This window comes from Chaetodon auriga, chromosome 13 (assembly GCF_051107435.1).
Source record: "Chaetodon auriga isolate fChaAug3 chromosome 13, fChaAug3.hap1, whole genome shotgun sequence".
Lineage (NCBI taxonomy): Eukaryota > Metazoa > Chordata > Actinopteri > Chaetodontiformes > Chaetodontidae > Chaetodon > Chaetodon auriga.
The window spans coordinates 8,204,392-8,220,883 of record NC_135086.1 but is presented as its reverse complement, the minus strand read 5'-3'; the positions used below and the strand labels follow the sequence as shown (position 1 = coordinate 8,220,883).

The 16,492-nt window shown below is 41.3% G+C and overlaps 1 protein-coding gene across 5 annotated transcripts in view; it reads left to right on the top strand.

The window, feature by feature from the left end:
• thsd7ba (thrombospondin, type I, domain containing 7Ba) overlaps positions 1-16,492 on the top strand; it is a 171,690-nt gene that overhangs the window by 63,844 nt on the left and 91,354 nt on the right. For all 5 annotated transcript variants that reach the window (XM_076747322.1, XM_076747320.1, XM_076747321.1 and 2 more), the window contains exons 4-6: positions 9,202-10,069; positions 11,819-12,067; positions 12,988-13,157. In XM_076747322.1, the coding sequence (XP_076603437.1) occupies positions 9,202-10,069; positions 11,819-12,067; positions 12,988-13,157 (1,287 nt within the window). The remainder of the gene's footprint in view (positions 1-9,201; positions 10,070-11,818; positions 12,068-12,987; positions 13,158-16,492) is intronic.

Below are 16,492 nucleotides of genomic sequence, written 5' to 3'. Positions count from 1 at the left end.
AATTTTTTTGTTATAGAATAATCAGCAGATGTATCACACAGACTGTGCCGCATTGCCACAGATACAGTTGTCACTTTATCTCTGTCCTGCCATGGCCCTTGTCACCTGCGTTATCAATACACCAGGGTCTTTCCTCAGGTTGCTGCCTGTAGATATGGCCATTAGTTCTGCTCCTGTGCTTACGGGAGTGAAATCCCAGGTCAGCGGAAGACAGTGAGACAGAGGAGTGAATGACATCCCATCCAATTACTTGTCACCTCTACACAGCCTGGTGCAGAGACTTGAGGAGACCACATGAGACAAGCAATTACATGGAAAAAGATTCTGATCACTGCAGAGGTACAGCACACCTCTGGCTGGCCCCACTGTAGTCTTCATGTATTAAAGTACTGTGGCATTTATAAGTGTAAACACATTGATTGTCAGAGAAACCCCGGGAGGGGTTTTCCAGCCTAAAATCAAAGTGGAATCGATATGTATGAACGTGATCTTAGAGGAAAAATACAATATCTGCTTTGTAGATGAACTATCAGGTCTCCCAAGGCCAGTTAATAGAACAGCCAAACATTGATTTCAGGGAGAACTCTTCCTGTCTAGATCTGACCATGAACATATTTAGCAAGACAGCGGGACATGCCATGATCACTGTGAGGAAAAAGTGAAATGTCACAGGTGTGGGACTTATTGTCGAACCCGAGTATCGAAAAACCTGCCCTGCTGCGTTGTGCTGATGTGACATTACACATAATTCGATACCAGCATGTTTCAGTTTTGGACTTTACACCTTGCAGTTATGATGCCATTTTTCTCACCAAGTCAATTGATTTACAACAAAATCTGACGGGTGAGGCAATAGGAGCAATCAGACATGTTTTAAACAGGTTCCCAGTGTAAGGCGACTAATAAAGCCGTGTCTAGCAGTGTCACCACTTCCCCAGATATCAGCAGTTCTCCTTGAATGTAAAGTGTCATCTAAACGTATGGAAGTGACAGCCAAATCAGAAAAAATAACACCAATTTTATTCAGAATCTACCACCTTCGCTACATCTCGTCAATAGGTAACCTGTAATGACTTGGGTCTGGATCTTTATCAGGGAGGCATGAAAATTGTGCTCATGCCAGCTGTTTTTAAATCATTTATCCTCCCACGTTGTCTTGACTTAACTGAAAGGAGCCTGTGTTTTCAGCAGGATCCATTAGAAACTCCACTGTGGTGGGCTGTCAGAGAGTTTTGGGCAAGACAAATGTGACTCAAGCAATGACCCGCAAAAAAAATATATCAGCATATGCAGCCATATACAGATGAGGCTTTTTCAGGCTACCAGTGAGCAAAAGTTTCAGTTCAGCTGAAGGAGGGTAAACGTCAACTCTGGCCTCAACTTTAGCACTGTCAGTACAGTATATGTGCTTCATTTACATAAAATCTAAACAGAAATACTGTAATAATGTGCTTGGATATAGACTGATTATGTGATATACCATATGCCTACGGTATTTATCTTTATCTACTTCTCTGTAATTGTGAGTGCGAAGTCTGAGATTCTGCACACAGCAAGTCCTGCATTATCTTTAAAAGTAGCCTGAACCTTCCTCTGAGCAACAACTCAGCTGTGTGCGACAATACTCCTGGATTAAATGACACAAAAAGTGCAGGCCCTTTATCTTTACACTTAAACCTTTTGGACATTTTAGAAGTTTGACCTCCCAACTGTTTTTTATTTTACATTTTAATTATGTAGTTCATCAAATTATCTTCCCTACTTGTAATGATGACCTTATTAGCTAATTGTGGTGTTGCCTTTCTCTTCATCTCTTTGCTGTTGTTTTTTCTTTGACTTTGTAATTGACCTGATGTCATTATAAAAGTTCACAACTCAATAATCTGTTTGAATGAGAATGTCTATGCTGTGGTTGATTTCTGGATGCCATGTTATAACGCTATCAGTGTGTTTGTGCAGCGATGGTCAGCGTGACACAGGAGCCATGGATCATTGGCATATTCATGCAGACGCTCACATTACTGTGTTGTTTGTTTTGCTCTGGCTGAAGAGGGAAATATACCCCCCCAAAACAGAAAGTGAATATATCAGAAAGGGCATTGCTTCTTCATGACCTCTGTTATTCTTGTAGATCCACCTTACCGTGTGTTGTTTGCCTGCTTTGCAATTTAAATGCTGTCCTCGCCTCACAGCGAAGGAATTGTGCTAATACTGACTCAAGATTGATTATTCACTTAGAAGTCTTCACGCTGTTATTAAAATGATTGTCTTAATGATCTACTGCAATATTGATTTGAATTAATCAGAGCAGAGCTTGCGTGGGTTTTACAGTACACACCTGGTGAAATCAGGCTTGAGTGTCAGTCTGTGGATTCATTTGTCTGTCCGTTTATCATGCATTATACTCTAATCAGATTGTCATTAATGAAAGGAAAGGGGTCTCACTGCAGCCCTTTGGCATTTCAAAATGACACCGTTTGGCTGAAGAGAGGCTTCGATTACAGTGCTTATTTGGTTAGTTACTGATTGGCCCAAATGGGGATTACATCACTCAATGGGCACAACATGTGTTAGTGGTGTTTTGTTTATACTGCTGGCCATTCAGTTAGCGATTAGGCATTCAAGTAGGTCTGGCACTGATGCTGTGGGGCTGAATACTAAATCATAGCAAAAGCCCATTGGGGCCATGTGTATGGTATTGCTGCCCTGGGCTACGTAATTCATTAGTGTGGGATATTGAAGCTGCATTTGATGCTTAGCCTTGGGATAATGCAAGCTGCAATATGTATCTCATTGTCAAGCCAAAACACAAATACTATAATGCATTCACTTATTGAGCGGTTATGGAAATGGATGATTTATATTCAAGCAGGAAGGTCAGACTTCTCTCAGTAGCTGATCATTCTTTTAATTATCACACATTATTTTTAGCTGCTGGTGGTAAGTGTTTTTTGACACGTAATTTGCTTGTGAATTGTCCTCAAGCCATCGTTTTTAACTCCTTTTGCTCACATTTTACATTTTTATTTACAACCTGCAACATAAACACTTGTTTGAAATAAGCTGATTCAGGCCTTCTGGAGATGGATTGACTGCCTGGTGATAATCTGATGAATTTTTGCATATATGAATGTTGTAATTGAGGATGCACCTCACTGCTCATAAATTACAAATGATGGAAGTGTGGCATGGGGGACGGCTCTGTGCATAATGAGGCTCAGTGGCATAGGTATCATTTAATTAAAAAGTGTTGTGACAAAAGACACATGTATCCAAACAGTCAAACTTAACTCTGGCTGAGTAGCTGAAGACGGATGGTGGCTAAACTCAGCAGATGTTAGTGAGGAAAATGCACAAAAAGCTGCGGCATAGACAGAAAAATGTCGTAAATCACCAAATGAATCTCACATTGATAAACATGTAAATAAAGTGTGGCGCTGCTGTTTTCATTACGTTACGTTTTCATGCAGAGGTATCTTTGGGTGTCTGAAGTCCAGCTGTTTGGGTACAGCTTAAAGTTGCATCAGTAAACACAACAGCCCCAACATGGTTGCATGATACTGGAATCCTATACATCCTATAAAGACTTTACTGACCTGACTCAGTGATGCTTTTACCAAATGTAATCAAAGGGACCGGAGAGGCAAAAGATTTAACAGTAGTGAGTGTAGTTTTCTCTAGACGGAGCGCCGCTCGCTGCAGTTTAAACGACAGTTTACTGCCGTGCTGTTTGCCTCTTCTTTGTCTCTGGCTGTCTGGTTTCAGGGCATAGTGGAGACTTCTTTTGTTGTGTTACTTGTTATTGTCGTGCAGCTTTGCTATCATTTGTTCAACTTAAGGACTGAACTGAACACTGCTGAAAAAGAGAATACGTATTCAGTCACGCTACACTGGCTAAATTTAATTTCTGTCTTTTCCTGTAATGTAGTGAAGTCTGTTGAGCCTCTTACCAAGTTTTTTTTTTTCTTTTACCAGAACACAAATGGAATAGTAAATATAGCAGGGGCCCCCGGGGGTACCAGAGCCCCCCGGAGGTGCAAGCAAGGCGACTAAGTGCGACAGAAATGAAGGAGCTGTGGGTGACTGGTTCCTCCTGAGGGGCTGACAGATGCTGATGCTGACAGATCGAGAGAGTGATTATTCAGAGCTTTGGAGATGAACTAGTGCTTGTGTTAGCTGGCTCCCCTGGCAGCGGAATCACTCCCAATCACACCTCCATAAATCACACGCACATATCCTGGCACAGTGAGAAAACAGCACCATTGAGCAAAGGTGGTCGTGCTGATGAAAGAGTAGTTATCAGGAAAGTGTGCCATCGCTGACCACAGGAGCAGTGCACTCAGCTGCGTTGACACTGAAGGTCTTCGAGCTCAGCTGTGAATTGCTGCTCATATCTTATTTTTGTGGTGGGCTTTTCATGTCTATTTTAGGGTGTAACCCATATAAGATTTTTTTGGTCTTGTCAGCTCTGACTGAATTGAGAGCATCTCTTTAAGCCCATTAGAACAGGAATGTTGGAAGTGGGGTTATGGCTACATTTAAAAAAAAAAAAAAGATATTTGACTGATATCTTCTGTCTAATGTGTCTGATCAAAATGTTGTCGTGTACGTAGGTGTTTTCACAGCTGTGAGTGATCTCGCATGGCCTCTTCTCCCCTCTGACAGGAATAACACGTCTCTCCTCTTCAAAGTGCTTCAAGCATCTTTGAGGTTGTAAACAAATAGCCTGGCAGGGCATCGTGTCATGTTAAGCCAGAGCTCAATTCAAAGTGAAGCAAAATCCTGTTTGTTCAGTTTAATACAACATGCTGCAGCCTAATAATGCATCCATAAACACAAAATATCAATGAAAACATGCGGGATGGTCAGTGGCACATACTGTAGTGAGAATCTGAACAGATGTGGTGTTTAAAGTGCACATTTACTGGTGTAGGTCCACTTTTTCCAATGCTTGAACTTGTAAATGGGCAAAGGCAATGAAACTGTTTCATACCCAAGCGGCTCCATTCTGGCCATGTGCCTATGTTTCCAATTTTAGCTATTTTTGTTTGGCCTCATGATTTATGCAGCTCATTTTCAACTTGAACATTATTAAATGGCCAGCCTTCATTTACAAATGGCCTTTTGTTTATGAAGGCTAATCTAACCAAATATTTTTCCATTTAAGTGCCTTTGCTTTGACCTCTTAATAGAGTTCTCTCCCCATAAAGTTCATCAGTTAGCAGTCTGCTGCATTCAGTACTGCTGCCATAGACAGCGCTACACCTTTGAGGAAGTCTAACAGCCATGTAACAGTGCGGTATCAGTCATCAGTAACTATGGCTCCTTCCCCAAGGGACGTCCACCCCATCCCAAATCAATCCACCACATCTCCAGTGAAGTTATGTCGCTTTTTCTGCATTATTATCTGTTGTTGTCCTCCATGTAAACCCTGTCAGAAAGCAAAAATTACCCAACACATCCTCATACCTGAACAACTGAATAGAATAGATTCCCAAAACAGAGTGCCAGCAATAGGTGTTCCGCATCTTTGCCTTCACATGGTCAGTGTTGTCTGTGGTTAAGGTCAAACTGGACCTTCATTGACACACGCATAACATTGTGAAAGGGTCACAGGTTGCTTAGGTTTAGGCAACAAAACTAGTTGGTTCGGTTTAGGAAAAGATCATGGTTTGGGTTAAAAAACATTATTGTTACGTACGTTAGGTCATGTAAGTTAAAAAGAGTCAAGACTGACTGTCTGTTTCATATGGATTGTCCTGGATGCATTTGTTTGGCCCCAGTTCCTGAAATTAAACCAATGGATGACTCATTTATATCCTTTCCAGTTAAAAAAAAAAAAAAAAAATACTCTTTTTGAATTAAAGTAATGAAACTGGAATGTTTGTGATTTCTTAACCCTCGAGGTTTGTCATTGATATGTTCCTCAGAAAAAAAATCATATGAGCATAATGACTATAAGTCCCCATTAACATTGTAAAGCCAGGAAGAATAAACTCAATGATGTGCTTCGTTGAACTATGAAACAATTCAGCAGTTTGAAATATTGCTCCCTTAAGCAGAAAGCAACAGCTCCAAAGCAGCATTGTCGATTACTGGCCAGGGAACTAAGTGTTAACAACAGATTTCTGTGGCATGAAAAGACATAAAACAGTTTCAGCGAGTTGTCATTCGAAAGCAATTTAGGAAGCAGTAGGATCTCATTATTACATCAATTTAATTCCAATTAGAAGAAATGAATCAAATTATCCTTTTCATAGCATGTGGCAAAATAACTGGATGAGAAGTGAACGTGGCTGACGTGGATAATCACATTGCATCAGCAAATTTATTTCTTTTTTTTTTTTATTCCTTTCCTGATTTATGTCTTTTGAAAACGAGGACAAAAGGTCAAAAACTAAATTAACGGGGCACGGGTCCATTTTTTCGATTGCCTTTTTATGAATCACAAATTAATTTAGCATTTTGCGAAATTGCAATTTAATTATCCTTTTTAATAGCCCTAATCCACACACTCTGCAGACACAATGTGGATCACTGTATCGTGGTAGATTCTGATATGGATTTGAGAACATATTGAAATCAAGAAACTAGACCTAGATTGAAGTCTTCAATAAAAGGCACGTTCAATGAGAGTAATCCACCTCGTAAAAGAAGCAACGGAAAAGCAGCGCGGTAGGGGGTTGTGAATGAGAAGGAGAAATGTGAAATGATAATTTATTGTGGACAGAAGAAATAGACTTTGGCGCTTAGACCCCAGCAGGAAGTACATCACCATGGGAAGCGGTCCTCCAGATTAGGAGTTTCCAATATGACGGAAATTCCCCCGGAGCCTAAACACTGCTGGTGGTGCAGAGAAAGGAGAGATTGGAACAACTTCATGAGAGAGACACTTCTGATTGGACAGTTTGATTGGAGATGGCCCGTCATCCACAGTTGAGGTGGTGAAGGGGTGGAGGAGGGTCATAAGAATCGTCATGGTGTTGACATGCAGCTGAATGACAGCAGAGAGAGAGAACATGTTTGAAGCTTGACATGTTACAGATGATTGGGTAAAGGCGAGCGTGTCAGCTTGTGATTAGATGAATGAGCTTGTGGAGCTTAGAGGTAGCAGGAAAATGGTGCAGGGTGACTTAGAGGGCATCTGCAGGGAGACTCCTGCCTGAACTTTGGCTAAGCTTCATTTAATAGGCTACAGACATCAGCCTCTCGTTAGCCAAACTGTGTGAGGCTGCTCAGGATGACAGCTATTTTCATGAGGCTAAACATCAGTTTGTGTTACATCTTTTCCGGCAGAAGGAACAGTGAGCAAGGAACAGTCTGAAAGCTATTCACAGCAAAACTTAGTCCGCACCAAACTCCACACAATCAGCCTGTTGATTTGAACCTTACAGCCGTGAGGCGATAACACCGTCACCTTCCTCTATCCGTCACTTTAATTCTAATCCAACGTTTTTACCCCATATGAATAAATAAAACCGCTTTCTCTTCTTTTCAGATAGAGTACATCAGCTGAAATACCTAAAGTTATATCCAAAATCGAGCTTTCACTGAGTATCACATCATCTGTAGACTTGAAGGTGGCTGTGAAAAGTCTGGAGTTCCCTTCCTCACAGAAATAGGAGCTGTGGTCAGCTTGAATTCATGTAAGCATTACATTCTAAGCTGCAATTTGATGCCCATGCAAGTTTTTACAATGGGAGAGAGGTATCAGCAATTTTGTTCCCTCTCTGACCACCTCTGAGTACTTCCACTTTCCACTGTTTGTCAGAGGTGGAAAATGACTGTGCTTTTGACACACGCACACGGCTGTTGTGAGGAGTGACAGCCAAATGTGGTTTTGTTTGACGCAGCGGGGATCAGCCACATCATCACTCAGATATGATGCCTGAAAATGAAGTTGCCTCTGTCTGTCACAGCTTAACTGCATTTACTGGAGTGAGAGTTTTCATGGGGAGTGAAAATAGGATTTTGGCCCTTTGGGAGTGAAGCTTACGTTAGCTGCTTTGTTAATTTTAGTTGTTTAACTTGTTGTAGTTGTAGCGTGGCCCTGAACCTCGAATATCAATATAACTGATCATTATGTTGTCATACTTTGTGTCTGCAATATTCATTGTTGTTTAGAGTTGGTTTTATAAAAATGTAACCAGAGAAGAGATGAGAGCTACAGTTCAGAATACCTAACAGTTTACTTAGGTGGAACATGTATTTTTGAAGCAGCTGTTGTGACAAAAGGATTAGCCTATCACATTGACTGTGAATTCACCACTTACCCTGTTTTTGAACTCTGCAAACAGACCTGTCAGGCACTGACAGAGTCAATTGTAAGAACCTGTGAAATATGAACCATAATTAAGCATGTTTGCCAGTTACCCTTTTTGAACTGTGATGTTAACAGTTCCTAAAGCTATAACATACAAGAAGAAAATTGTGTTTCTCTCTGGCTTTGGATTCTCGCTCTGTATACTGAGAATCACTCGATAAAAGGCAGCTTCACATTATATTAATTTCTTCTCTTTTGCGGAGAGAAATACTTTTACCGCTGAAATTCCTTTAAAGGCCCTGATTGTATTCTCATGTTATCCCAGCAGCAATGGTAATGCACATCAAAATAAGTCCAATCTCCAGTGTGCTGCAAGCAAAGAGTCAGACCACAGCAAAATACCAAACACGTCCGTGGTTGGTTAGGGATATTTTAATAAAAATCAATACTCTCTGTTCACAAGATGCTTTCACTGTTGAAGAGATACTGTTACGGAGTTAAAATTAACTGATTATTAAACTGAAAATTAAAAAAAAAAAAAGCTATTGCTCTTAAATCAGACTTAAATTTTGCAGTTCAGCAAGGTGATAGCAGATCTTATCATAAGTCCTGACCGAACAGCAATTGTGGTTCCACAGCTGGCTATGTCTTAGCCAAAGATATTGATCAAGAACCCTCGTGAATCTAGTAATTTGTGACCGAGAAACAAAGCTTTTTTATATATATATATATTGATGTCCGCTAGTGGTTTGATTACTTTGTGTTCCTTTCTTCCTTTCTTCCTCAGTTCATGAATAAAGCAATCATGGAGGTTAAGTGAATGGCCTTGAATTGTGCTGGATTGCAAGCTGCCGGATAGCTGCAATTTAAATCATTTTTTTCTAAAGCTCCAGGTTTTAATGAAAATGCCCTGTTTGTGTGTCTTTTCTCTGTTGCAGGCCAGTGGGGTCACTGTATTGGGGAGGAGTGTGGCTCTGGCGGGGTTCAGACGAGGACAATATGGTGCGTCCACATGGAGGGCTGGACAACCCACCACACCCACTGCCAGCACATGGACAAGCCAGAAAGCCAGCGGCACTGCTTTAAGGTGTGCGACTGGCACCAGGACCTCTTTGAGTGGGAGGTGTCGGACTGGGGGGGCTGTGTTCTTGCCCCTTTCTTTACCAACGAGTTCTCGCTGAGGACGGCCGAGTGCATTACAGCACAGCATGGCATCCAGAGGCGTAAAGTCCACTGTGTACGCACGTCGAACCGGACCACAGTCACCTCACGGATATGTGAGTTCTTTTCACAGAAACCACCTGTGGAGCAGGCATGCCTCATCCCCTGCCCCCAGGACTGCGTAGTTTCAGACTTCACCTCCTGGTCAAGTTGCAGCAAAACCTGTGGAGCTGGCCTGCAGCATCGGACTCGAGATGTCCTGACCACACCAATGTATGGAGGTGCAAACTGCCCCAACCTGACAGAGATCAGGACTTGCTCTAACCCTGTTGACTGCCCTGCTGGGGAGGGCGAGTACCAATACAGCCTTAAAGTAGGGGCCTGGAGTGAGTGCAGACTACCCCATCACAAGGAAGCCCTGTTAAGTGGTAGGACCACAGTGGACTTCAGCACCAGCTCCAATGAGAACAACACAGTCACATTGTACACACAGGCTTCTCAGCACCACTCCCATCACCACCACCACCACCACCACCACCACCATCCTCATATGCACAACTACCCCATGTCATGGCAGCTGGAGGTGGGATACCAGACAAGACAAGTCCGCTGCACACGGAGTGATGGCAAGAATGCAATGCTGAGGTAAGCCAATCACAGGCGCTGCAAGGTGCTGCACCTTTCATACAGCGAGAATAAAGAAGGTGAACCTGAGGTGAATACGTTAATGCACAGTGAAAAATGAGGCATTTCTCAAGATAAGTCCAAGATTATAATGAAAACGAGGTGGCTGTGTGAAAGCAGCTGCTTTGTAGTTGTCTGCGGGAATAGACCTGTGCAGATAACTGGATTTGTCTTATATTAATCTCTTCTTCTGCTACAGTAGCATATGAGGTGAGTTGTAAAAAGTGCTCTGTGGCTGAACGTGGGCGTCAGGTGAAATAGTCCTAATGGAGTTGATTGTTTTCATGGTTCCTCCACACTCGTACTGTTTCGTAACAAGACAGGGACGTGATCAATGGTCATCCCCCACACGATCCCAGTGGGTCATTTGCTTCATGCGGAGGTGTATTCACTGAAACAAAATGGTTTTCATCGATGGCGGTTATTTATTCAATTATAACTCAATTATGTGTGAGCTGGTGTTTCTCCAGCATATTAGCATGGCGGTGAGGCACTATTGTGGTAAATGTCAAGTGCCGCTCCCCTCCTGTCCCTGCTGTTTGAGCTAACTCTGGTATTTGGATTTGATAAGAATGGATTTTTCTGCACGTGCACACACACATACCAAGCAATTACCCGCTCAAACACACACACACACACACACACACACACACACACACACACACACACACATATCAATACCTACACATGCAGAAATAATCAACATTCATCTTGTGCTTCTTCTAGAGAAGAGAAAATCATTGCATGTGTATTATATTGACTAAATGCCACGATACCATCTACTTGGTGTAAAGTGACACTGTTGGCTACCTGATTCAATCAACTGTTGACTGCCATTCGTGAAATCTACGATATATCCACTTCCAGCCTTCTTGTTGGAATGTGTATTTTTATTGTTTGACATTCCTTTTATATTAATTGTCATGAGCAGTGCATTGCAATTGCACCCAGCTAAATAAAAGCTAGGCAGTGTCAGCTTTATGGGCACCGTATTGAATGAAGTATCATGCCAGCTTTGATGTGTTCAGTTTTGTTTGTCCCATGCCGTTTGGATGAAGGGGCTTAAAATTGGGTATCTTGTTATGTGTTTGATACTCGCATGTTATTATCCCCTACGAGGCACACAGGGTTCACTCCCTCTCTGGCTTGACTGTGAAGGGACCGTTTACAGTACAGTGTGTGATTAGCATGGTATTTACTAAGAAGCTTTTGAATATGGATTTCCCACCTGAGTTCTGCCTCATTCTGCTTTTCTAATTACAGTCTAATTACAAAGTAAAATTCTAAAATGAGCATTGTACTCACATCTTAATAACCTAACTAATTAAATTGTCCAAATTAAACAATGGGAGCTGTAATTACATGACTAATGCACGTGTTCCATATTTTTAAGTGAACAGTCAGCTCTTTGTAACATTTCTGTAAAGGCTGAAATTCATGTCTGAGATCTATTCTAGCATGATGTATAATATTGTCATGTAATGTAATGTAATTGTAATGGAAACTGTATTTCTTATGGTTAATTTTACTTCATCTGTCCACCAGTCCATTTAAATCCAAACCACACCGAACATCTGTCTCTCTTCTGTTAAACTCTGCTCCCAAACTGTGATCCATTACAAAGATGTTATATTATGAAATAAAGTTGCGTTAATGTGTCACAATTGTAGTATTTTCATTAACTTCTTTTTGTTTTTCCTCAATGCGCAGTCTCTGCACCAAGGACAACTCCCCCTTGACCTTCCAGGCATGTGTGATGCCCAAAGACTGTCAGACATCTGATTGGTCATCATGGAGTCCCTGCTCTAAGACCTGCCGGTCCACCGACCTGTCCCCTGGTTACCGCCTCCGTTCACGGCTCATGACCCAGATCCCAGTCCAAGGGGGCAAGCGATGTCCTGCCCTTGAGGAAAAAGAAGCTTGCAACATCATAGGAGATTTACTTCCAAACTGCCCCAGGTATTTCTGAAGAGTGATGATTTTCAGCTCACAATCAACAAACAAACATACTGTGCAATCTCCTGATGCAGACGTTTATGCATAAAATGTCAAAGTCTGAAATCAAATAATGATTTTTAAATTTGTTTCCCGGAGCATTTCCTCCTGAACGATTATGAGGAAGCCAAGAGGATGCAAATATTCATGATTTCACTATTGAATTGCTTTGTGCATATATTTTGGCATTACCTCAATTATCCTGTGACACTTATGATAACCTCATTTACTTTTGGGAGTTTCTGGCCCAGTGGACATGACATGGATGACAAACAGTGTTTGACAGAACCTCATTGTTTCAGGAGCATTTGAGTGAAGATTTTGTAGCCTAATATTACATGCAGTAAACAATTAATCAATAGAGAATTATTTTCCCTGCTGGTAGATTTTATTTTATTCACTAAATCTACATGGAGTGCCTGAGAGCAAAGGATTTTCTTGATTAGGGAAAACTCATTACGGAATTTAAGCATTTGATAGATTACCACAGGCTGTTGTTCTGGTAAACCCCTCCAATAATATTGCTTTATGCACCACTGCATTTTTCATAGTTGAAACCAAACATTTGTTTAGAAGTTCTGAAATCAAAATAATCTTGCCTCCCTCCTCCTGACAGAGAGGCTCTTGCCAGAGACTGCTCTTGCTAATCTGTCTTTTGCTTTGTGTGGCTTTTCAGAAACAAGTGCCACTGATGTGTGTCTATACTGATACTTTGCCTTTTTTAATCCATTCAGTTGAGCTTTGTTTCTGAAAATACACAAACATGATACTCCTCTATACTTCCTAAGCTGTATCAAACAGTGACTCCAGCAATGACTCGATTTAACTGCTGTTTGATTGTTCCCGTTGCAAATGTGTTTGCGTGTCTGCGTGTGCTCTGTTAGGTACATGTGGAGGACCACTGACTGGGGAGAATGTCGCATCCTTCCTTTACTGAGCCAGCAGGACCGGCGGCAAGCTAACATCAGTATTCTGTGTGGAGGGGGGATCCAGACCAGGAAGACCTACTGTGTTCAAGTCCCTGATGACTCAGCACCTCATCACAGAAAAGAGGGTAAGAAAAGCTGCCTTCATCACAGCTGACCCAGAGCTCGCTGGAAGCACATGGTGACTCAAGAGATGCACCATAAATAAATTCCAAGTAAACTCTGTGGTGTTTTGATATAAGCTGTGAGCATAAATTTTTAAAGCGAAAGCAGCAGAGCATTACGTCGCTGGAGCTAAAGCATGATCAAGAAGCACGTAGACAATAGTGATTATCATTTTATTTAGACTGTGTTTTCTTGAGCTACAATAAACTGTAGCTAAAGTTTTGAACAACAGGGACACTCCATGTGACATAGCTCATTTTACTGCTAAAGGTTTAATGTTTTTTTCAGTTGAACTTGAAAACTTGTGAGCAACAAACATTTTGGTGCAGCATCAGTACGATGTTTTACCTCATATAAACTGTTTGCACTTATTACTCATGTACAAGGTCAGAAGACCACAGAGCAGCATAAAAATTGATTGATGGCTTTGATGAAGATACTCTCACACCCTATTGCAAAACAAGTGAAGCCGCACTTGGTTCAAAACTAAAAATCTGTGCCACACCTCTTGGCATAGACTGACATTTTGTTTTTTGCGTTCATGTCTTCCTCTGTTTAATCTGTATGAAACCAACAAATTCTGGTTGTATGGGGGGTACATTTCCTGTATTTCCTGGAGTCTTGACATCACCTGGAGTTTGCAAAGGAACCAGTGGAGACACCTGGTAATGACTGCATTGTGCCAAGAAATCTACTGCCAAGGTAACATCCTTGTGAGGCACTGATGTTGCCACCAGAAAATAACTGAGCAGGACACTGAAGACTGAATTACATCAGGTGAGCACAGCAGCTTCGCCGCCAGGTGAATAAGAAGCATTGTGAATAGCTTCTTCCTGCTCAGGTTGAAAAGTGTGATATTACGAAATGCACCACTGAGCATGAAAAATGGCACTCACTGTTCTGAGCGCCTTATTCTAATAATAAGAATAAAATGAAAACTTGTGCAAGATGAAGGATCATTAGAATTTAATTTAACAGTAATTTCTATTATATCAGAACTCCAAATTCCTTTTTCAGATAACAGGCAAATCTTTTTGGCACCTTTGTGAAGAAAAAACCTTCTTTCAGTGCACTGTAGAAGATATACGGTAATTAGTAATATTATTAGGCATCATTACCATTGTTACTGTCTACCTGTCACCCCACAGTGTGCTCAAAGTCCAAACAAAGCACCTGCACATATGTGCAGCTGCCTGGTGGGCTTTGGTCATCACCAGCAACTGGTTTGGCACAAGATTTCATAAGATTCCTCATTAAGACATTAAACACAGTACATGGTGGAAAAGTCCAGATACAGTAGAAGGTATTTCCTAAACTTTGCCATTATTATCAGTATAATGTCTTTAGTGTTTTCAGTCTCACCTCCTTTTCCCATTTGTGTTAGTGTGAGAAATCTGACTGACTAAATCACTTTAATGTGGGGGAGGACACAGTAATTTGAACACCTAGGATTGCATTATATTGTACAAGCATCAGTGTGATTGTGTCTGGTCCGGATTATAAGAGAAAATGGGCATTTTCAAAAAGCAGGTAAAAGAGTTTCATGAGGTTGAGAAATATGGCTGATGCAGATTTGCAGGGCAGCTTTCACATTAAATCAAAATGGTATATCCGCTATTGTATTAAAAGGGATAAATTTGCTTACTTTGAAAATTTCCTCCTGTGAATTATGCTTATTTTATTATGCATTATGTTAGCCTCATGAAAAAATGGGGCTCTATAGGAAAACTAAGTGGATATTCCTCAAATTAAAACATCAAAAAAATCATGTTTGGTATCAGTACCAAAACTCATATGGTATTGTTACTGGTTTAAACTCAGATTATACTCAGCCCTATTTCCAAGCACATTCGGTAAATTGCAGGCTGTGGTGTTCCTGTTTCAGCCTTTATGCTTAAATCCATAATAGCATGAATGAAAACCTGTCACTACATTGTTTCCGTAATAACACAAGATTACAGCGTCAATTGTGCCAACGGCAGAAATGCAAGATTTGTATATCGGTTTCGTTGTGATAATCCCCATGTTTGACTTGATACAAAATGTAGATCTCATAGCATATCTGTCTTTGGATGCAAAATGATGAACTGAAGATTATGAATTTGTTGGCTGAATCGATTAAAACTTTGTATCTGTTGTAATGTCCCAGGGGGCCTCCCCTGAACCAAATCAACTTAGCTGGTTGTCATGCCTTTATTAAGTTTGTTTGCTGCACTCAACTGTGATGTGAGGAAAGCATTTGCTGCTGTGTCTATGCAGATTAATTTTCTAAGACATCCAGTTGTAAACTGTTGCAGAGGTTTATTAAAATCACTAGACTATTAAAGCCAAAAAAAACCAACAAGACGTTTTGGTGTTCATACAAACACCATCGTTGGCTGTAAAAAGTGACAGGAACTCTGGTAAGAAGTACATACAAACAAGTCACATGATCACATGATGGAAAAGTCACAACTGCTGAAATGTCACTGAAATGTGCTTGCCAGAGGAGATTGTATTCCCTGCAGCTTATGATAGTGCCTCTCCTCCCCGCCGTGAGGTGGGGCAAGCTGTTTCATCCATAAAGTGCCGAGGTGTAGTTTTTAGCACAGCGTAGTAACCTGGGGACAGATGGTGTCTCAGGGAAAGACTGAGGCATGACAATAACCTGAGTGACAGAACACAACTCAGTTCAGAACAGGCGTGCTTGTTGCTCGAACTGTGTTTGAATGCCACATAGTTTAAGGATGTACTGACAGAAACATGGCTGTGCTATGGGGTCGCCTGTATCCCCCATGGCTAACATTTATATGGAAGAGGAGGGAAGTGTTTGACGTCCAAGCCACTGGTTCAGATATGTGGATGACAACGAATCAAGAGCCAGGAGATAAACTTCTTTACAGATCACAATAACTTAGTGGATAAACATGGGAACAAACTCCCATTTTTGGATTGTGCTATAAAGGTGGGGAGTGTGAGAAACCTTCAAGTGGAGGTATACTGGCAGCCCACCCATACTGACCAATATCTCATGTTTACAACATCCCGCTGAGACTGTATGCACACATTCTGAGGCTAGAGAGAGGGAATATAATCATGTTAAGCAAGCATTGATATGTTGTGGTTATCCAGAGTGGACATTCATCAAAACACACAAAATACAAGAAGATATCCAGACAATCAAGGACAAGGGATTGCAGTGATCGCACCTATGAACATACTAAGACAGTGTTTGGTCCATCCAAAGGATTCCCAAACGTCTCATGAGCGATGCTGTACATGCAGTCAAGTGCAGTGTGGAGTGCATGGACCTTTACAC